General features: G+C 52.3%; 2 protein-coding genes across 2 annotated transcripts in view; one reads left to right on the forward strand and one right to left on the reverse strand.

Moving 5' to 3' along the window:
* MBD6 (methyl-CpG binding domain protein 6) overlaps positions 1 to 6,979 on the forward strand; it is an 8,595-nt gene extending 1,616 nt beyond the window's left edge. The window contains 12 exon segments of the mRNA XM_077757571.1: positions 954 to 1,017; positions 1,192 to 1,328; positions 1,627 to 1,729; positions 1,860 to 2,022; positions 2,252 to 3,304; positions 3,482 to 4,076; positions 4,293 to 4,513; positions 4,698 to 4,867; positions 5,008 to 5,421; positions 5,528 to 5,580; positions 5,789 to 5,852; positions 6,011 to 6,979. Of these exon segments, the coding sequence (XP_077613697.1) occupies positions 1,216 to 1,328; positions 1,627 to 1,729; positions 1,860 to 2,022; positions 2,252 to 3,304; positions 3,482 to 4,076; positions 4,293 to 4,513; positions 4,698 to 4,867; positions 5,008 to 5,421; positions 5,528 to 5,580; positions 5,789 to 5,852; positions 6,011 to 6,085 (3,024 nt within the window). The 5' untranslated portion in view covers positions 954 to 1,017; positions 1,192 to 1,215 and the 3' untranslated portion in view covers positions 6,086 to 6,979.
* Positions 6,980 to 7,135: 156 nt separating this feature from the next.
* On the reverse strand, positions 7,136 to 20,900 carry DCTN2 (dynactin subunit 2). Its single transcript, XM_077757572.1, has 14 exons — positions 20,708 to 20,900; positions 19,700 to 19,768; positions 11,619 to 11,715; positions 11,379 to 11,440; positions 10,957 to 11,055; positions 10,320 to 10,480; positions 9,977 to 10,127; positions 9,657 to 9,722; positions 9,409 to 9,447; positions 9,150 to 9,227; positions 8,990 to 9,061; positions 8,656 to 8,758; positions 8,454 to 8,545; positions 7,136 to 7,595 (listed from the first exon to the last, which is right to left on the reverse strand). Exons 1-14 carry the CDS (start codon positions 20,741 to 20,743, stop codon positions 7,509 to 7,511), a joined length of 1,212 nt encoding a protein of 403 aa, XP_077613698.1. The 5' UTR covers positions 20,744 to 20,900; the 3' UTR covers positions 7,136 to 7,508.
* Positions 20,901 to 21,020: the final 120 nt, after the last annotated feature.

Raw genomic sequence — 21,020 nt, forward strand, 5'->3', positions numbered from 1 at the left:
TCCTAGGCCCCATCGCCACTTCCCCACCCTCACCTGCCCCCGCCGTTTCTCCGTCTCACTGCTTGACTTTTTGCCTTCTTCACCTCCCTCCCCTCAGTGCTTCGCCCACCCTCCGCCCGCCCTCTCCCCAAGTTCCTTCCTACTTCGTGCGCCTTCCCCTCCTCCCCAAGCTGAGGGAAGCAGGCTGGGTGACAGGGCGCCTTGTTATGAGAGGGAAAGTTTAGAAGCCGCCAGTGTGGGGTGGGAGCGATGGTGAGGTTGGAGAGGATACTTGCAGGGTTTTTTTTTGGGGAGGGGGCGTCCCCACATATCAGAGGAGAATCCCTCTTAGAGCCAGTTTGAAGCCACTGGGGTAGGAGCTGCTAAATCCCCTTGCCTTAGGCTTGGGGGGAAATCAGGAGCTTCTCAGTATCTTGGGAGAAGACAGAGCTATGATTCCAGCCTTTCCTAAGAAGACCCAAATGAACTAGATCAGTGATTGTCTCCTGGAACAGGCATGGAGGGGTTCTGTTGGTACCACCCCAGTGGGCAGTTGGGCAATTGCCTGATGACCTGTGGGGCAATCTGTACTTTTTATATGATCTTCCTGGGGAGTAGGGAACAGCAGGGGGCCAGGCTCTCTGGGAAACTTCCTAGTGGCCTGGCATTATGGGAATTTGCCCACACTCCAGGATGAAGTCTTGTAGTTTCTGATGGGACAAAGGAGGCTTGTCCTTTATGTCTAGGGATTGGGTTCTGACTCCTTGGTCCCTGGGAGTGGAGGCTTTGATCCTCTGGTTCCTGCGGCCTGTACATGGAAAGGATGGTTGTTGACTCGGCCAGCAGACCCCTGAGATCTGTGTGGGCACTGACCTCATGTGGTTAAGGATCTTTCCCTTGGGAGCATCCTGAGCTTTGGTGCTCTTCTGAGTCGGGCAGATTCCCGACACTCCTTTCTCTTTCCTGTGTTGCAGGTGTGGGCTAAGCCGGAGGCCCCGGCTTTAGACTGGACCCCACAATGTTTGCAGAGATGTTCAGGTAGCCATGGCGGGATGGCAGAGCTTTCTTCATTTTCTCTCTCAGCTCTCTGAGGGTTTCTCCATACCCCTGAGTTCTTGGGTCACCCCACAGTCTTTGCCTTCCTGGAGTCCTCCCTCAGGTACCCAGCACAGTTTAATCCTCCCTAATGCCCACATGGATGTCTGTTCTCAGGCACGTGGGAGCTGATTACACACAATGAATGGGGGCAATGAGAGCAGTGGAGCAGACAGAGCTGGGGGCCCTGTGGCCACATCTGTCCCCATCGGCTGGCAGCGCTGTGTTCGAGAGGGTGCTGTGCTCTATATCAGGTAAGGCTCCTGACTGTTCCCACAGTCTTCTCCCCAAGCCGTTCAGGGCCTGAGCTGTCTTTCCCACCCCTCCTTTCGAATTCTAGATATCTGGTACCTACCCTGTTGCTCTTCTCTGTTCTTTCCTCAGCTTTTCTGCTCTGTGTATCTGGCCCTTTAAATCTGTTTCTTTCTCTTTCCACATCCCTTATCCTCTGTCCTTCCCAGGAAGGTCTTTGATTAAAGAACTGTCCTTTTAGGCATGTTTCCTGATTTCGTGTCTGCTAATTCTATACTCTCTGACCCTGTCCTCTCCCAGCCCAAGTGGCACAGAGCTGTCTTCCTTGGAGCAAACCCGGAGCTACCTCCTCAGCGATGGGACCTGCAAGTGTGGTCTGGAGTGTCCACTCAATGTCCCCAAGGTCAGAGTGGTGAGGGGTGCCAGAGATTACAGGGATAAGCCAAGTGACCTAATGCAAGTTACTGACCATGGTAGCTCTTCTCACAGATTCCGCTGTCTCAGGGTCCCTGTCCGTGACTCCTGCCTTACAGGTTTTCAACTTTGACCCTTTGGCCCCGGTGACCCCGGGTGGGGCTGGGGTGGGGCCCGCATCAGAGGAGGACATGACCAAGCTGTGCAACCACCGGCGGAAAGCTGTTGCCATGGCAACTCTGTACCGAAGCATGGAGACCACCTGCTCACACTCTTCTCCTGGTGAGTCTTCTCCACTTTGCCCACAACTGAGGAAAACTTAAGGGCCTGGAAGAGGGATGGTGGGAGGAGCTCTATGAGAGGAAACAAGGAGAAGGGTGGAGTGGGGAGCTGCCCTGTGAGAGGCAGGTACAGGGAGGTTGGGGATTTATGGGAGATGGGATGGAGAAGACAAAACAAAGTTGTTGGAAGGGGAGCCACAGACTGACCCTTCATTTCTCATTTATTGCAGGAGAGGGAGCGAGCCCCCAAATGTTCCACACTGTGTCCCCAGGGCCCCCCTCTGCCCGTCCTCCCTGTCGAGTCCCTCCTACAACTCCACTTAATGGGGGCCCCGGCTCCCTTCCCCCAGAACCATCCTCAGTTCCACAGGCCTTTCCCCCTCTAGCAGGCCCTGGGGGGCTCTTCCCACCACCAAGGCTTCCAGACCCAGTCCCCTCTGGAGGCAGCAGCAGCCCCTGTTTCCTTCCAAGGGGCAACGCCCCCTCTCCAGCCCCACCTCCTCCACCTGCTATCAGCCTCAATGCTCCCTCCTACAACTGGGGAGCTGCCCTCCGATCCAGCCTGGTGCCCCCTGACCTGGGCTCCTCTCCAGCCCCCCATGCCTCCTCCTCGCCACCTTCAGACCCTTCTCTCTTCCACTGTAGTGATGCCTTAACACCCCCTCCTCTGCCCCCAAGCAATAATCTCCCTGGTCCCCCTGGCCCCCCTGGTCCTGCCACTCAGCCACCAGTGTCTTCAGCCACTATGCACCTGCCCCTGGTCTTGGGACCCCTGGGAGGGGCCCCCACGGTGGAGGGGCCTGGGGCACCCCCCTTCCTTGCTAGCAGCCTACTCTCCGCAGCGGCCAAGGCACAGCACCCCCCGCTCCCCCCTCCCAGCACTTTACAGGGCCGAAGGCCCCGTGCCCAGACACCCTCAGCTTCCCACTCCTCGTCACCCCGTCCCTCTCAACGTCGTCCCCGCAGACCCCCAACGGTATTGCGATTGCTAGAAGGGGGAGGCCCTCAAGCCCCTAGGCGGAGCCGTCCTCGGGCCCCTGCTCCCGCCCCACAACCCTTTCCTCTCCCTGAGCCATCCCAACCTATTCTCCCTTCTGTGCTGTCCCTGCTGGGACTCCCCACCCCTGGCCCTTCCCACTCTGATGGAAGCTTTAACCTTTTGGGGTCAGATGCACACCTTCCTCCTCCTCCAGCCCTCTCCTCAGGGAGCCCTCCCCAGCCCAGGCACCCTATCCCGCCCTCCCTGCCTGGGACCACCAGTGGCAGCCTCAGCAGTGTGCCAGGTACGTGTGTGTGCCACAGCCTTCCTCTCCTCAGGTGGAAAAGGCAGCCAAGGTATTTAGGGGAGTTTAGAGAGCTCTTTGGTGGTTTTCTGGGTTGGAGGCGTGATGGTTGGGTTCTTTGGACGCTGGGAGGAAGAAAGGTCCTTTCTTGAGCTGAATTTTTCTTTTCCTTTGCAGGTGCCCCTGCCCCACCAGCTGCCTCCAAAGCCCCCCTGGTCCCCAGCCCTGTGCTTCAAAGCCCATCTGAAGGGCTTGGGATGGGGGCGGGCCCAGCCTGCCCTCTGCCTCCCCTGGCTGGTGGGGAGGCTTTCCCTTTCCCTAGTCCTGAGCAGGGCCTGGCGCTGAGTGGAGCCGGCTTCCCGGGGATGCTAGGGACCTTGCCTCTCCCACTGAGTTTGGGGCAACCTCCACCTTCTCCATTGCTCAGCCACAGTTTATTTGGCGTGCTGGCTGGGGGAGGGGGACAACCTCCCCCTGAGCCCTTGCTACCCCCACCAGGGGGACCTGGGCCTCCCCTAGCCCCAGGCGAACCTGAAGGGCCTTCGCTTTTGGTGGCTTCCCTGCTTCCACCACCCCCCTCAGACCTTCTTCCGCCCCCTTCTGCACCTCCTAGCAACCTCCTTGCCTCTTTCCTGCCCCTGTTGGCCCTGGGCCCCACAGCTGGGGATGGGGAAGGATCTGCAGAGGGAGCTGGGGGTCCAAGTGGGGAGACATTTTCAGGTCTGGGAGACCTGCCCCCCCTACTGTTNCCCCCTCGGGGACACCCCCCCAGGTGAGGATAGGGGATGAGTGGGTGGGACAGAGCAAGAGGTGGAATCAGAGGTGGGAGCTGCGAATCTAAGGCAAAGGCTTTCGGTTTCATGCCTGAGCTCTAGCTCTTCCTCGGGGCCTTTGGGGAGGGCTTAGTTCTTGGCTGGGGGTAGGATGGCTGCAAGAACTGGGTCTGTATTTAATAAGTGTGGCCTACTTCACGTGGGACTTCAGTGAGATTGTGTGACAGTACTAGACGTTTGTTAAATGCTTCACGCGTACAGCGTTATAACCGTTCTCTTTAGCCCTGTGTCCTGAGTGCCCCCCAACCTGGACCACCTACCTCCAGTGTCACCACGGCAACTACTGACCCGGGGGCCTCCTCTCTGGGCAAGGCCCCCTCCAACTCAGGGAGACCCCCCCAACTCCTTAGCCCTCTGCTGAGTGCCAGCCTGCTGGGTGAGTCTGAGGGAAAACACTGATGTGAAAGAGAAGAAAGGAATCAGTAAAAAATTGGGAGTAGAGGCCAGATGAGTTGGGGAAGAGTCTTTGACTCCCTGGGGTTAAGCCTAAGAGATTAATAGGGTCCGTTCAGCCTAACTGGGTTGTCTAGGGAGACTCCTGACCACCTCATTCCTCACAGGTGATCTGTCTTCGCTGACCAGCAGCCCTGGAACCCTCCCCAGCCTGTTGCAGCCTCCTGGCCCTCTTCTCTCTGGCCAGCTGGGGCTGCAGCTCCTCCCTGGGGGGGGAGCTCCTCCACCCCTCTCAGAGGCTTCTAGTCCCCTCGCCTGCCTGCTACAGAGTCTCCAGGTGAGCGTGGGGGCATGTGTGTATCAGGGACAGCATTTTTTCCCTGAACTGGATATATAAGGTTTTCTTGAGTTACAGTAACAGAGCAACCATATTTGGGACTAAGATCTTATTATTTATTTATTTATTTATGCCTGCAGATTCCTCCAGAGCAGCCAGAAGCCCCTTGTCTGCCCCCTCAGAGCCCCACCTCAGCCCTGGAACCGGAGCCTGCCCGGCCTCCCCTCAGTGCCTTAGCCCCACCCCACAGTTCTCCCGACCCCCCAGTCCCTGAGCTGCTCACTGGGAGGGGGTCAGGGAAACGGGGCCGGAGGGGAGGAGGGGGACTTAGGGGCATTAATGGTGAGGCCAGGCCAGGCCGGGGCCGAAAGCCTGGTAGCCGGCGGGAGCCTGGCCGACTGGCCCTCAAGTGGGGGGCACGTGGTGGCTTCAATGGACAAATGGAACGGTCCCCAAGAAGGACCCATCACTGGCAGCATAATGGGGAGCTGGCTGAAGGGGGTGTTGAACCCAAGGATCCATCCCCTCCTGGACCCCATTCCGAGGACCTTAAGGTGAGTGCAGGGTGATGGAGGTCTGGGCTGAAGGGCTCTGAGGAAAGCCTGGGAACTTGGTTCCTCTTCCTAACTTTTCCTACACATACAGTCCGTGTTTTCCCAGGTGCCCCCAGGGGTAGTCAGAAAGTCTCGTCGTGGCCGAAGGAGAAAATACAAGTGAGTGTTGGGCCTACCGCCATGCTGGCCTTTTCCTACTTCTTGATGGGTCTGTAGAAATGTCTAGAGTGGCGTGGCTTTCAAAAAGGCACATATGAATAAGGATACTAGGCCCTTATTATCCAAAAGTGGAAAGCTTCCCACCCAAACTTTGAACTTCGCCCAGTGCTTGGGGAGGTGTTCCTGATCACCTGTGCCCTTATTGCAGCCCTGCTCGGAACAGCAATAGCTCCCGCCAGGATGTTACCTTGGACCCCAGTCCCACGACCCGAGTAAGTGTGAGTCAGGGTTGCAGGGTAGGGGGGTGAGGTTGTGGGGTTGTAAGGGCCGAGGCAGGAGGAGAAGAGGATTAGAGGGCATGGGGGGGAAATAAAAGACTTCCCAATACCTAGCCGTTTGCTCACTTCTTTCAACTTCCCCTCTTGTATAGGCGGCTGTCCCTCTGCCTCCCCGGGCCCGCCCTGGCCGTCCTGCCAAAAACAAGAGGAGGAAACTGGCCCCTTAGCAGCCATACCTGGAGCTGGATCTGACCCTGACAGGGGAGAGCTGAGTGCTGAGCCTTGGGAGCCCCTGCCAGCCACCTGCACCTGTGGACAGTGGGTGGGGGCACTACTCCCCACTCAGAGCACAAATGCAACCCCTTCCCCTACAATCCCATCCTGAGCCATTGCAGGGGGTAGGGAAGCTCACCCCCTCCCCCCCAAAGCCATGTCACTGAAAAGGCCTGGGGGGGTGGTATATGGCCCTCTCCCCACCAGGCTAAGGGGAACACCCCCTTCCCCAGGTCTTTTATTTGTTTAAGTTATTTTTGCACAAATGACTCTTTTATATTTAATTCGACTTCATTGCCTCCCTTCTTGAAGCCAGCAGGCTCAGTTTACAAACCTGTGAGCTACTGTTGGCTGCTGCCCTCCTTCCCAGTGAAAGGTACAAAGCAATAAGCATCACACCTTCCCCCCTCACCCCTCCAACAGCCCTCTGCCTCTGGCTCAGGTTGCTCAAAGCACAGACCCCCTCTTACCCCGTCCCCAGGTTTGAAACACATAGCCTCATTTCAAGGTGTAGCCGGCTTCCCTTTACTTTCCTCTGGGATAGAAACGGGGGTAAGGGGGCACAGAGAGCCCTCGGGGTCTCTCCTCCCACACACACTACACTGCCCCTTCTCCCCCCACCGAAACGCTCAGAGACGTTGTGATGATGCGACTGAGGATTATGCACCGTGGTCCAACCGGAGCGGCCAGCACGACCCGCTGTCCAGGGGCTGCCTCCTGCCTTTTCTTTTGTAAAGACAAGACCCTTGGGAGTTTTAATTCTGTTTTGTACTTGCCCTGTGGGGCCTCCACTGCTTTTCTATGGGAGACACTCTTAATTTAACAGATGAGAATATTTTGAAACTCTGGCTCTGACTCTGTACTCATTTTTTCCTTAATTCTCTGGTAAGAACAGGTTCCAACTTAAATCCTCTTGTAGCGGAGAGTGGCTTAAACTGCCTGTTACACCATGAAGGTCTGTCTCAGTGCCGCCTCTTCCCCCAGAAAACACAGCAGGGATCATGCAGAGTACAACGGCATTTAATGGTCAGAAACAGTTGTACAGTATTACAGCCAGCCACGGGAACTGTGCTGGAGGACAGGGCCCAATCCTTCCCCACCCCGGGAAAAGCAGTACTGGACGGGAGCTGGCGTGTGGCTGGGCCCACGTCCCTGGAGCCTGAGGGGAGACCACCATCTCATGCCCCCGCCCCCCAACCGCTACCAGTCTGTATTCATCAGAGGAGGAGTGTAAACCCCACATGCAAGAAGAACCCCTTGCCCCCAGTGTCAAATGGGATGGGGATGTAAGAGTTATGATTAAGGGGAAACCCTAAGTAAGCTGTTAACAGTTCGAAGGGGTAGGGATTACCCCTGTTCTGCATCTCCTAAAGGTGCTCACTTTCCTAGTTTCTTCATCCGTTCATCAATGTTGGCAAAATTCCCCTCAACTGTGGACAGGTTTTCACGCATGGTTGTCTGCACCTAGAAAGTAATAGAGCTGCTTTACTCTTCAACAGGCCCAGGTACTTACCTGGCTGAGGGCCTGGAGAAGTTCTCTCAGAGAAGACAAGAGAAACAGAAGCCGAGCCGATGGGCCCTGGAGCAGGGAGGTAGAGCAGCAGTTTTCAAACCACCCTTGGAGTCCGATGGACCCAGCCCAGGGTCTGCCACGCAGGCAGGACTCCACCAGTACTATTCTTTGATCTGTTTACTGTAATGAGGGACATGTAAGATTTTGTTGAAATGAGGATTTTACGGACTTGAAACTTGAGAAAACTGCTGTACAGAGGAAAGACATATTATACTTTATATATTTGTTCATTTATCTTGACAGTCCTAAGGTGGTTTCTCAGCTTTACTTCTGCCCCCAGCACTGAAAACAGTGCCTCGCAAGAGAAACCGAGGACTGTGTGCTGGGCACTGGTGAGCGTGAAGGATGTGAGGCTCTGTCCAGTGTGCGAAAAGAAGTGGCAGAATTAGGTTGGAGCCTGGCTGTTGACTTCAAGTCCATGTTCCTCCCAACGTGCTGTGCTCTGGATACAGGAGCATTTGGATGAGGACACAGTAGGTGTTATAGGAAAAACTGAAGTTCACTGGACTCCTAACGATTCAACCGTTGGTACTTCACCTAATCCGCACAACCCTGAGGTAGGTATAATTTTTCAGATGGTAAGATGGAGGTTCACACGTTAAATAGTTGTCATAGGTCCCACGACCACTGAAAAACAGTAGAGACTCAAAGCAAACCCCTGCCACAATAACAGGTTACTATATGGACCCAGGCAGACCCTACTAGTCTGTGCCAGGGAAGGGAGGCTGCAGACCAAGAGGGGCACACACCTGAGTCAAGAGGGTAGTGTTGTCCTTGAGGGAACTAGCAATCATCTGCTGTGTGGTATCCAAGTGTGTCAGGAGCTGACCAAACTGCATGGCTGCAAAAGAAGGTAAGAGACGATGAGGTTAGAATCCAAGACGAGAGGGAAGGAACACAGGCTGCCCACTTTCCAGTTCCTCCTAGTTCCCCTGGCAGCCGGCCTCCCACCTTGCTCATGCAGCTGCTTGATGGTGACAAGTCTCTGCACCAGCTCTGGAAGGGTGGAGGCGATGGGGCTCCAGCGCTGTATGGTTTCATATAGCTGGTGCACCTGGGGGGACATGGCAGGGCCCAGAGGGGGTGGCTGAGCAAAGTACACACGGATCGTTTCACTCAGGTGGGACAAGACTGACACGCTGCCCTGACTCTCAGCTGATCAGAGCTTATGAAGACAGCACCTGGGAGTCAATGCGCTCGCGCTCTGGCAGGACCACCAGGAGGACTCCGGGAGCACGAGGGAGCAGGAAAGCGTATAAAAATGAGGGAAAGGGCTCTTCCTGACCTTGCTTTGTGTATCTGCATCCTCTACAGAAGCTTTATGCTTGGCAATCTCATTCACCTTGCCCAGGACACTCTGAAAACACAGACTTAAGGTTGACAGGGCACCCAGGGCTTCCAAAGTCCCAAGATACCTGTAATCCAGTGTGCCCTCCACTTAGTACCTGTAGCCGAGCCTCCACTTGGTCCAAAACTGCAAGGTCCAGGGCGTTCACCTTTGCTTGCAACAGCTCCACGGTCTCCTGGGGGTGGGGGTTGGGACAAGCTTCACGAAGGAGAAAGGATCAGACTAGGAAGAGGCCCTCCCCCATTCCCCTGAAGGTAATTAAATGTAGAGCTACAGACCCAAAAACAGTTCTCCAAGAAAACCCACTCTCAGGATCACCTCTGTAATCCAAACACTCTGGCTCCTTTTACACTCACCATAAGACAGGCTCCCTGTAGACCTGCTGAAAGGGGATTCTGGTGGGGAAAAGGAGGAAAGAAACCAGTGGTTCTTATATCTCCATGCGATTGTTACCTTCTCCCATCCTTTCTAGCTGGCAACCCACTGGCTGGTCCAATAACCAAAGGCCTTCCCACTCTTTCCAGCGTTTTGTGGAATGCTATGGACATAAGGGGGAAGGGTGCGGGATCCAAGGGTCAGACTTAAGTACAGTAGAGCCCCTGACCTGAGCATCCTGGTCACAGCGGACTGTCGCTTCCAGCTCTGTCAGGCGCTTCTCAAGTTCTGCAACCTAGAGAGGAGAAAGGAGGTGTGAGTCGCCATGCGCCTCCCTGCTGCTGCAGTGGGCACTAAGATCCTGCTCTTCTCTGTTGCCTGCTCGCCATTCCCCTCTCCTCTCCACTCTGCCCAGGGTCTCTGTTCTCTGGAACATGTCCCTAAACGTTCCCAGCACCCTCTCCTCAGATCTGAGCCCTTAGAGAGAGGTAGGAAAGTCTTGAGGGCCACCTCGCCCCGGCCCCCCGACCACCCTACATACACACTTACTTTGGCAGCTTGAGAGAATCTGTCCTGTTCAGGCCGAGAATGTAGTTCGTAAGTGACAAGGCTACTATCTGCAGGGGTCCCACTGGTGGTCTTTCCTCCTGAACCAGCTCCTTTGCTGTTTTTTGTTGCTTCCAGCTGCAGCAGTAGGCGCCTGGGCCAGGAGACCAAGTCATAATATGAGGTCTTGAAGGATGTGGGCCAGCGCAGTCACTCTCATTTCTGCCTCACGTTCAGCATTAAGGAACAACTGGGCTACCTCTCCCTGTAGTACCCTAGCCAGCACCTGGCTGAGTTCCCCTGTGCCCCAGTCGACAATGATTTCCCAACGAAGTAGGGCACCCACTTAGCCAGCGCCCCATCGGGGTCAGTGAGGTTGATCGCTGCATCTGGTCCCAGCAGCTTCTCCAGGTGGGACGCAACAAGCTGCTGCTTCAGGGCTGCTAGCTGTTTCGCCAATACCACAGGGGTGAGCTTCTCTTCAGTGGCTGACTCCTTCACTGTTGTCTGGTGTGAAGTAGACAACGGGGAGGGGGGGGAGCAAGTGTGAATCGAGTCCAAAAAAACAGGATCAAGACCCTTAAAAATAGCTGTGGCTGGGGGCACCTGGGTGGCTCAGTTGGTTAAACGTCCAATTGTTGATTTCGGCTCAGGTCATGATCTCAGTTTTGTGAGTTCGAGCCCCGCATCAGGCTCTGTGTTGAACTTGGGAGCCTGCTTGGGATTCTCCCTCTCTCTCTGTCCCTCTCACTCCTTCTCTCTCTCTCAAAATAAATAAATAAACTTAAAAAAATTTGCTGTGGCTGGAAGTCACTGGATGGTTTTTAACTATCCATGGCACTGAATGTAGATTTATATATATTCCTAAACCTAGGAACCTCAGCTCCCTTACCCAGGAGCTTAGGGAATGTTTCTCCTCCTACTGTGAGGTCCTCCTCTGCTACGTAAGTCAGAGCAGTGAATGGAGAAGAGAGTTTAGTTACCTTGATTTTCTCAACTTCAGTTGTCAGCTCCTGGACCTCATGCAGTAGTCGCTGGTACTTTTGCTGTGGGGTTTCCTTCACTCCCAGACCCTCTCCAAGCTAGAAAGCAGACACAGACAGGGAAGTTACCCCTCTTAATATAGGGAGCTTCAAGAATTTATCCGAACCCTGGACCCAAGTTATAAGCGTAACCTATCCAACTCAGAATCCACAACACCCCAGTACAGAAAAACTGGAGGTAGCTGGAGGCCCAGAGACTCTACAGAGCAAACAGCAAGGGGACTAAGCATCCTCAACTGTATCCTGCTGGGCTCCTCAGGATCCCCAGTGAGAGAGAAACTCAGAAGCCGACTGTATCCCTTGAGTTCTCCCCTAAACAGGATCACCTGTACCATCCCCATCAACACACACACACAACAAACCATCTCATATTCTCCAGATTCATATCCTGTTCTCTTGGTTTTTCCAATACGATCTGAGAAATCTGCCAAGAAAAGAAGATGGAATTGAGGGCCTGACTGAGCCCCAAGGTAGTCATGGCCTCCCGTGACTTGACTGTCAGGGCTACCATGAAAGATCTCCACCAATGACCCTTTCCCCAAAGCAAGTCACTTCGACCTGAGGATAGGCCTCCCCCCAACCAATTTCCAGCTTGGTCTCACCAAGTCCCTTTGTCCCCACTCTCTTGTCTTTGAACTTGTCATAGGCAGCATTGGGATTGACAATGATGTGCTCCACACTTGTGCTCGTCAGCTCCTCCTGCAGGAATAGGTAGTTTAGGCCAGAGGCAGATTCATTCTCCCCCTAGACTTTCCTGACCCCACAAAATCCCCAAACCATTAGAGGAGACTGGGCCCTACTTTCCCAAGGGAAAAGAAGGGCAGTTCCACTCCAAGCTGCTGAGCCCAGCTCAACCTAGGAAACGGAAGCTTCCCAGTAAATTTAGTCTCAGTTGTATAAATATTAACACCCTGATTCAAGTGAGGACAGAGGCAGCATAACCTCCCCACCCATTCTGTACATAAGCCTCCCATCCCCCGACCCCATCCAACTGGGCCCTCCCTCTTATGTGGCACACACCATGCACTCAGGGCAAGGAACCAACCTGACCTCTTTTAACCTCCCCCTCCCAAAAGTCAATTTCCTTGCTGCTGAGGAAGGCCATTTCAAGCTAATCTTCCATATTTGCTGGGGGGAGGTGGGGGCAGGAAAAGCAAGGATGGCAGACAATCAAGCCGCTAACTCCCGGGGTGAATGTGCTGCTGAAGGGAAGACACCAGCTCTTAGATACAAAAGGAAGGCTGGCAGAGGGCCTGCCGGGCAGCCCTGTTTCCAGGCTGCCACGAGGGTGGGGAATTCAGGGTACGGAGAAAAGAGGCCAGAGATCAATGTCTTCTTCTTCTTAAGGGACATCTTAGAAGTGATAAGCATATGTGCTATCTGCTTGCCCCAAGGACCTGTGGGTAAGGGCTGTGCCTATGTCCTGCCACAGAGGTGGCCCAGCATCTTTTCCAAGAGAAGCTGTAGCACCTAACTCTTCTCCCCGAGCCCTCTGTAGCATCTCAAGCACTAAGCTCTTCCATAAACAGGGAGTGCAGTAAAGAAAACAATAAAGAGGATTTGCCCTAGGGACTGAAGCAGAGAGGTTCCCTCCTTACTAAGCATCGACTGGCTGTTCAGATTCCAATAACTACACCAAGCCCGGGCACTCCAGACTACCCTTCCAGGCCACCTGCCAGCAGTCCGACAGCTCTCTCTACAGTACTGAGGGAGCAGGGAGGAGGCTCAGAAGTCCTTTTCTGTTGGGGATGCCGTCTCCACCTTCTACAGGAGGCAGGCACAGTGAGTCTTTCCTGTTAACTACAACAGCGGTTCTCAACCCTGCCGCACAGCTGTGTCACTTAGAAAATGTAAAAACAAATCAAAAAACAAAAACCAATTAAAATTAAAAAAAGAGGCCTGGGCTCTCCTCTGTAGATTCTGACTGAATTGTTCTGGGGTAGGGCCAGGATAGTAGGCCAGTCGAAAAGCTACCCGGATGACTCTAATGTGCAGCCGGGACTGGACTGGGTCTCTGCTCATGTGTGGGTATCGCGGGTGGGAGTGAAGGACGATGAAGGAGAGACATCACGAAAAGCAGCAACATCTCTGGTCTCCTATTAGAGAAGGAATCAGCATGAGGAGCAACTTTAAAAATAAGGGAAGGGAGGGAGTAAGGAGAAAAAATCAACTTTGATCTTTACCTCTTCTTCAAGGAAATGCAGAGCAGAGGGGCAAGAGCTAAAGATTAAGGGAAAACAAAAGGGCTCAATGTCCCATTATGCAAGGGTGAGCAGACAACTGAGCTCCAAAGTATTAGCTCTTTAATCTTGTCTGAAAGGTATGGCTAGAGCACCCATAGGCCAAATAACTGAGTAGTCCCTGGCCTCTCTTGTCTGAGAAGGACTCCTGATCAGAAGAGACAGCCACCTTTTCTTAAGTTCATAATCAAGAGTATGCCATTCCGGCCTGTGAGTTCCTCAGTCAAGGTCAATGAAGTAGAAATCCATTAAAAAAAAAAAAAAAAAAAATCCTCCTAAAGAGAGAAATGAGCAGCACAGACTATAGACCAAGGAATGAAATTAATCACAGCTACCATTTGTTAAGCCTTATTATGGGCCAGGCACTATGCTGATGAGAACCTACTTTCTTACATACTTCCGAAATAGGGAAGGAGACGAGCAGAAAAGGATCAACACACAAAACCTGAGTCTCCGAGGTCCTGGACAGTGACAAAGATGAACAATGCTTTCATGTCACTATTCCCATTTAGGACCCTGTCCTGGATCAGGAGAGCTGCCCAACGCTGGCATCCTCTCAGAGCCTCTCCAAGGACATGGCCCCAGAGACTCAGGTGGCCGACACCCTTCGGTCCTCCAATGGCACCCACCCCACCAGTGTCTCAGAGGTCTGGGGGCATGGGCTTGGGGCAGTATCATTACAGTGATTCGGAAGATGGGAAAGGCTGTCAGCTGGGGGAGGGGCCGGACAGAGGGATTAAAGATTTAGTAGAGACAAAAGGACAGAGGAACAACTGCCCATCACAGCACAACCCCATTAAAAAGCAGATGAAAGGTCAGGCTTCTTACCAGCTCCTTGTGGTTTCCCCAGAGGTGAGAAAATCAAAAGAGTTAAAAGGAAAGGGAGTGGGGAAATCGGGGTGAGGGAGGGGGAAAAAAAAGACAAAATTGTTATTAGCAAATTGTCACATGCACTATATGATAGCTTCAAACACACTGCACCCTAGGGCCCAGGGGAGCCTAGCAAAATTTGGGGGCCAAGAAATTTCAGCTGGAGTCACTACATACCCCAAGAGAATGAAGAGCCTGGGACCCTTTCCTCTCTGGTGGGAAGACTGTCGTGAAACTTTGCCATTAGCAGCAATTTAAGATCCTCTGAGAACTAGTGAGATGTTGCAAGCTAGTGGCATGGAACAGGAAAGTGGGGGGAGATGAGGCTGAGATGAACAAGGCAGAATGCAAAGCAGAGGCGATGGAGATTCTGAGGACATGTAGCTGACTGAGGGCCTGTAATTCTCAAGGTGGGAGTTCATGGTTCAAGTCTCGCTGTCTCTCGGTTTCTCTAGTCTTGAAGAATTAAGACCTTTGGGTGGCAGAATCGGTCACAATGAGGGCGTCCATGTGGGTGGTTTGATGGGACTTTAGGTTAGGCAGAACAAAGTATGTCAGACGGTGAGTTTCAGGAGATACGAAACCCCTAATTACAGCCCCGTTCTCATTCTCTGCTGTCAGTGGAGAGACAGGGCAAGTCCTGGTCCCTTGGATAGTCCAGTGTGTTTGTATCCATCTTGATTAGAGCACTGAGGGAACCAGAGCAGCTCTGCCCTGATGTGCGAGCACAAAGAATCAGGAGGACGTCAAGATTCACAGCTAGTAACACATGTGCAGAAAATGTTGCTTTGACCCTCTGTTCACAAGGTTCACAGAGGTTAGACGGTGGACAAGAGGGAAAGGTGAGAGTATTTTACAGAGGCCTTCTTTGAGTACAGCCACAAAGATAAGGTTCTCGCTTCTAAGCAAGATTGGTAAAGAAGTGCCAGGAGGGGAAATCTAGCTGTATGCCCTGCCTCTCCAGGAGCTCTATGATGGGCACACGGGATGGTGGAGGACTGGAGATGGTTATGTGTATATGAGGATGCATGGTGGGACAAAGACAAGTGCTTCCTGGCCCAGAGGATTTCAGCTAGATACACCTGAGCCTCAGCTCTCCGTCCTGTATGATGCCAGGCTCCAGCTAATCCAAAACTCCTGTTTCAGCTCAGGGTCGAGGCAGATCAGGCCCTGTGGTCTACACTGGGACGTCTCTGCACAGAGGGAGTGTAAGCACTCACAGGCGCACGCATGCAAACACACGAGGGGAGGCACACACACACACTACCTTTCTCTGACTTGCCCCACCAAGCTAAAACCAGCTTGGGAGAAACTCAAGGAGACCGAGCAAACATTGAGCTGGAAGTTCAAGTTCAAATCATGAGGAGCAAGCAGAATGGGGGAGGACAGGAAACCAAAGGGAAGGAAAAGTGGTATATTAGTTTGTAAACAGTATATACCAGCTCCAGGTCTGTCCCGCGGGTGCACTGTGGGATGATGAGTTTTTCCTCACCATAATTCCTATAACCTAGAGTAGTAACAGTCACCATGGAAACAGTACATCCTGCCACCTTCACTGGAAAATTTGAAGTGCCCTGAACTCAGGTACCAGCTTACCTGGTACATGACTCCCAGTCCCTCTCACTAATGGACCCCCTGACTCCCCAGGACTGTTTGGCTTAATGGCTGTGCCTCAGAGGGCAAGTCCTGAGGTTCTAGATCAGACAGGGAAAGAGGCCGCTGCTGCTCTCTGAGCTCTATGCCAACACTGCAGCTAGGGGAACTTCAGAACCACGATGACAAGGGAGTTGGAGAGTGCTGTAGAATAAAACTGTCCAGGACGGATCAACACGATGCTGACCAGTCATCCATTTCTAAAGGAGGGGTACAGAAACAGAAAGACTCACGAAAGCACAAGTAACCCGAATTATAACCTTAAAATTGCATAGAACATGCCTTTTCCATCCCATTTACCTTTGTCTAAAGGCTTAGCACGGGGAACATTAAAATGAGTTTTTCCCAGGAATAATCTACATCCAGCTAAGAAGTGAGGCCTGTGACTGTCCTCCTTGTTCTTCACCCTTGTCCAGAATGGCTAAGAGTCCTTCTTTTCTCTTAACTTCCTTTCACTCTGAGGAGGAGAAAGCCAACCCCCTTCTAACTCCAGCCTCTACATGCCTCACATCCAAAAGCATTCCTAGTCTCCATGTTTCTACTCCAGCCTCCATTGGACAGTTTTATTTTACAGACCTGATAAGGGAAAGAGACAATGATTCATGGACCATAGTTGTACTTCTAAACCTTGATTAATGATTTTTAAACACAAGGCCAGTGGGCCCCTTAGTGACCCAGCTAGGGACTCAATAGAATTTAAAACGATTAGCTACAACAATAGCACAGTGACAGCGTATTGCATGCAAGATGGCAGATGAAAAAAAAACCATGCAAAGAAGAAGCATCGAATGGTCTTACTTGTGCAAACTAGTGTCCAGGCAAGGTGGTGAGGAGGGAGGATGGGGGAAGCATCAGGAAAAACTCAGGTAAGTTCAAGAGCGCCAACAGTCAATGAACACAATCAAGCAAACTCTATGATATCTCAAACCGTAAGGAAGAGAACATACAGGTTCTCATCTCGGGTTGGGGGAGTGTTTAGCAGGACCTGCCCTTTGAAGAACAGCTCTGCCAGGGCCCCATTGAACTACAGCTACGTCATCTCTCCCCTTCCACATGCCATTAGAGATGGATGAGGTATAAAGGGAGAAACTGTATCTTGTTTCTACTGAGCTTTCCTAAATTTACTTTCCTTGCTCCAGCAGTTCAAAAGCCGTGAGCAGAATGCCTCGCAGACCCCAGGTAGGCTGCAGGCCCCACAGGGAGGGAATTCTAGTTGGGAATTAGCTTTCCTGATAAGACATTTTTTTAAAAGTCTCCAAACAAGCCATCACCCAAATCAACCTAGGAGTGTCAGAAATACAGAGATGAGATTCTCCTAGATTGAAGAGGAAAGGGCTAGTCTGTGCAGCTGTCTGGCCCATTCATTTCAGAACATTTTACTTCCTGCTAAAATTGTTTTAAAGGGATAGAGGAAAATCAGGATCATCTTTGGCAGACCTAAAACCTTTTACGCTACTTTCCTCCCTCATCCTCCCTAATATGGGAACTGTAATACTTTTACGTAAGTTAAACTAGGACTTATAATCTTTAAGGGATGTTAGAGGACATTATCTCCTTCAGCAGCTCATTTTTTTTTTCCCACAGTGGAACAATCAGACGAAGGAGGTTAAAAGACAGTGAGGGCCAACACTTTGATTACTCCTTTAAATAAAAATCTGGAGATCCCCCAAAAGGTTCCATAAGAAGCTGGTCATATTGGCTGTCTTTGGAGAAGGGAACTGAGTGGTGGCAGGCAGGGGTAGGAAGAAACTTTTGCTCTGTGTGAATATATTGTCTATTTTAAAAACTAATAAAAGTAAGGTTGAAAATAATCTGGAGACTAAGGCAGAACATTCTGTTGCCGGGAGTTAAGAAGGGGACTGAAAACCTCATGGTTCAGCCACAACACTGGTGATGTGCACTGTCATCTGTGCTAGGTCTTGGGAAGGAGGGTGAAAAAGACACAGGCTGCTGGTGAGAATCCAGGCCTCACAGACATGAGGCTTCCGGACTAAGTACAACCCACCTCTCGTCAAGCTGCACATTTACATCAATATTAAGAGCAGTAACAGAACCATTACTCAGCTGACTTCCCGAAGGCTGCCCTCCCAAGGCCCACAGGGACACCCAGAGGCCAGAGAAATTAGCTGACACCAGTAAACATCTCCGCTTCCCGCCCCCACCTGGGCTCCTGAAGCACCGCACCCACTCCTGCCTAGTGATGAAGACTACTCAGCCGGGCTTTAGGTGATGCAGGCAACTCCCTGTATTTACCACCCAGCTCCTGTGCACTCCTACTCTGTCATTGCAGGCAATATGCTGCAGGGAGTGAACACTGGGTATCCTCTCCCTATCAGCCACCCCACTAGGTACTCCTGAAATACACTGCTCAGCAGGGAGAAACAGCCAATCACGGCTGCACATTCAGGTGCTTCCATGTCTGTCCTCTTCTTAAGAAACACTCCAGTACTTTCAAAAGGAAATCTACAATGTATGGTTTGGGCTGGAAAGGGGGTTGCTGTGATACTGCCAGTGTGTATGATAGTTGGTGACAAATGGACAAACTTCCATCTATCGTCTCACCATGGAGACTTGGTACTTTATAGGCAGAGGCCTAGGCCAAAGTTGAACCATCTGTGAAACAGGACAGAGGACTGAGGCCCTCGGCTCATACACTCCTGCTCCGTGAGGTCAAAAATAGCTTCCTAATAAGGTACATCTTGGAGTGACAGGTGCACACCCAGGTCCTTGAGCAATGACAACATCTGCATTATTCCAGATACTCAAGCTTGGGGGACAGACTGACATGCCAGCAAGTACAGAAGCCACAAAGAACAGACCACTGAGAGAGGAGACCAGGAAGGTGTTCCCACAGAGTAGGAACCACTTCCACATGGGGAAAACCAAATAAGGAATAAGAGAGTACGCCAAGCCATACATTATAAGCCAGCAGCCAGCATTCTCCAGGATTAACCAGCCCCACAGACATAGCCACAGGACTTACAGACACACATACTGAGCCTGGTTCATCAATGTGATCCTAGCCCAGTTCGCTTTGGAATAGAACCTAAAACACATTTTGTAAGACATGCTTTGCTAATAGACCTTTGTTCCCCTTGGCCCTTAACATACAAGTTTTTACTATGTTGACTTCCATCCAGTCAATTTTGTTTATTACATGTTGCTTATATGTTTCCTAACTCCTGTATTCATCTGGGGGGGAATCCTTGAGGGTAGGGACATTTAATCCTCTGCATTGCACAAAAACCAACACAGAATGAACACACTCAATAAACAATGCTAAGTGGTTTCCCTCATGGCTAAAATGTGTCCACAGCTAATTCCTTCCTCAGAGTTCATCTTAGATCTGAAAGTGCTAAGGGACTCTCCTTTGCTGATATGAAATATTTATGGTCTTTCTCATTTTTTTTTTCCTTTGTTCTGACCATACCTGTTATCTTTCTAAAATCTCCACATCATTTTCTCACTCTTTGCTCCAAGGATACTGGGTATTCATGTAAAAGTGTATCCCTCTATACTTCAAAATCTAGCTCTTGGTAGGATACTAATGAACATGTACTGAGTGAAATATTATATGAAATCAAGGGCCTAGTTCCTAACCTCGAGTAGTTTGTACGTGCTCACACTTCATGACTCATTATCATGGATTAGCATCCAGGGGTCTACCAAAACCACTAGCGCCAAACTAAACTGTTTTGAGCTATTTCAACTTCATTTAAAAGACCCAGGGATCAGGACTTGTTAGTTGTGACTCCACTGACTTGACCCTCTTTCCTGGCATCATTCAGTGCAACCTACATACCTCCCAGGCTGGGTTGGCATACCCGCTTATTGCTGTGGCTCTCCAGAGAAGGGAAAGGGTCTGCCTGGGGGAGAGAGGTTAGGGTCCAGAGGGGTCCTGAAGCAGCACATGGTCTTACCGCATCAAACTCCGCTTGATCATCCTCAGGTAGGTCGCTGGTTTCATAAACATCTGGCTCGTTCCTGGCCTGCAGATAGAAGCAGTGACCACCCTACCTCATTACCGGCATTCACCAACATCCCTGAACCACTCCATGTGAATAAGCTAACAGAGAAGGCAGGCTGTGAGGCCAAGATTCTGTCCCTTTTCTTCCACCAGCCCAGTGAACTGTATGTCAGTTCCCAGTCTTAAAGGCGTTGGGATGGCAGCAGGGACAACTGGGACCTCATGGTAAATGGCTGAGTGTAAGTGACTGAGTGTAAGTGATGACAAGGATGTTACCTGAATCAGAATGGGGGCGGGCCGTTGGCAATCATTATATCAGAAGTAGGAGAGGGCTATCTTCGAATTAGGCCACAGCCTGTACACCACTATCCTAGCACACTGGCACAAAGGTTTAGAGTGACTCAGGACCTTAGTACCCAAAGTCCTGTGACCCAACCCCCACCCTTGAAAATGCAGGCAGGGCAGCACAATAGGAGGGTAGAGGCTGGCGTGTGCGGGGGCTGGGGGGTTTGGCCGCAGGGCAGAATTTTCTATCGGCACAAGAAGGGTTCTGCCAGGGTAACCTCTTCTTTGGCAGGGTGGAGGCCATCACCAAGTGGCCTGGTACGTCTGTTTGGGGTGGGGATGGGGGGGGCTCATGGGGAGATTTGGGGAGACACGGGTGGTGCTGACACCGCTGGAAGAACCACTCGGGCACAAGTGATAAGCGCTCAGAGACGATGTCTGGGCGGAGAAACCGGCGACTGCCGGAAAAGGGGCCTGGTAAGCCGTTCCGCGGCAGGGCCAAGTCGGGTCAGAAAAAGAGTCCGGAGGGTGCTGCGGCCCGTCGGGGAGCCAGGGGCTGGAGCCCTGGGGCGGAGGAGGGGCTGCAGGCAGGAGGGGACACTGGTTAGTGTCTGTTGGGGGTCCTTAGTAGGTCGGGGTTGAGGTCCTGGGGAGCCGAGGCTGGCCCTGTACTCACAATGCCGGGAAGATCGGCGTATTTAGGGTCCGCCATGGCGGCGGCGAGGCGGGGTTGGGGGACCGGGGCCTCGGTGAAGCCGGGCCGGTGTTCGGGTAAGGGAGAGGCTGGGTCCGGGTCCCGGGCTAAGGCGGCGGCAAAGGGAGCGGCGGAGGAGGTGGAGGAGCAGGAAGTCTCGCGACAGAAATCGCACGGGAGAGAGAAGGGTAAGGCAAAAGTCGCGAGAACAGGCTGCTACCACACCCCTGGAGAAGCCGGGATTGGCGTGAACGAGGCCAGGGAATGAGGTAATGGCGGGGGGGGGGGGGGGGGG

This window comes from Crocuta crocuta, unplaced genomic scaffold, assembly GCF_008692635.1.
Source record: "Crocuta crocuta isolate KB4526 unplaced genomic scaffold, BGI_CrCroc_1.0 scaffold549, whole genome shotgun sequence".
Lineage (NCBI taxonomy): Eukaryota > Metazoa > Chordata > Mammalia > Carnivora > Hyaenidae > Crocuta > Crocuta crocuta.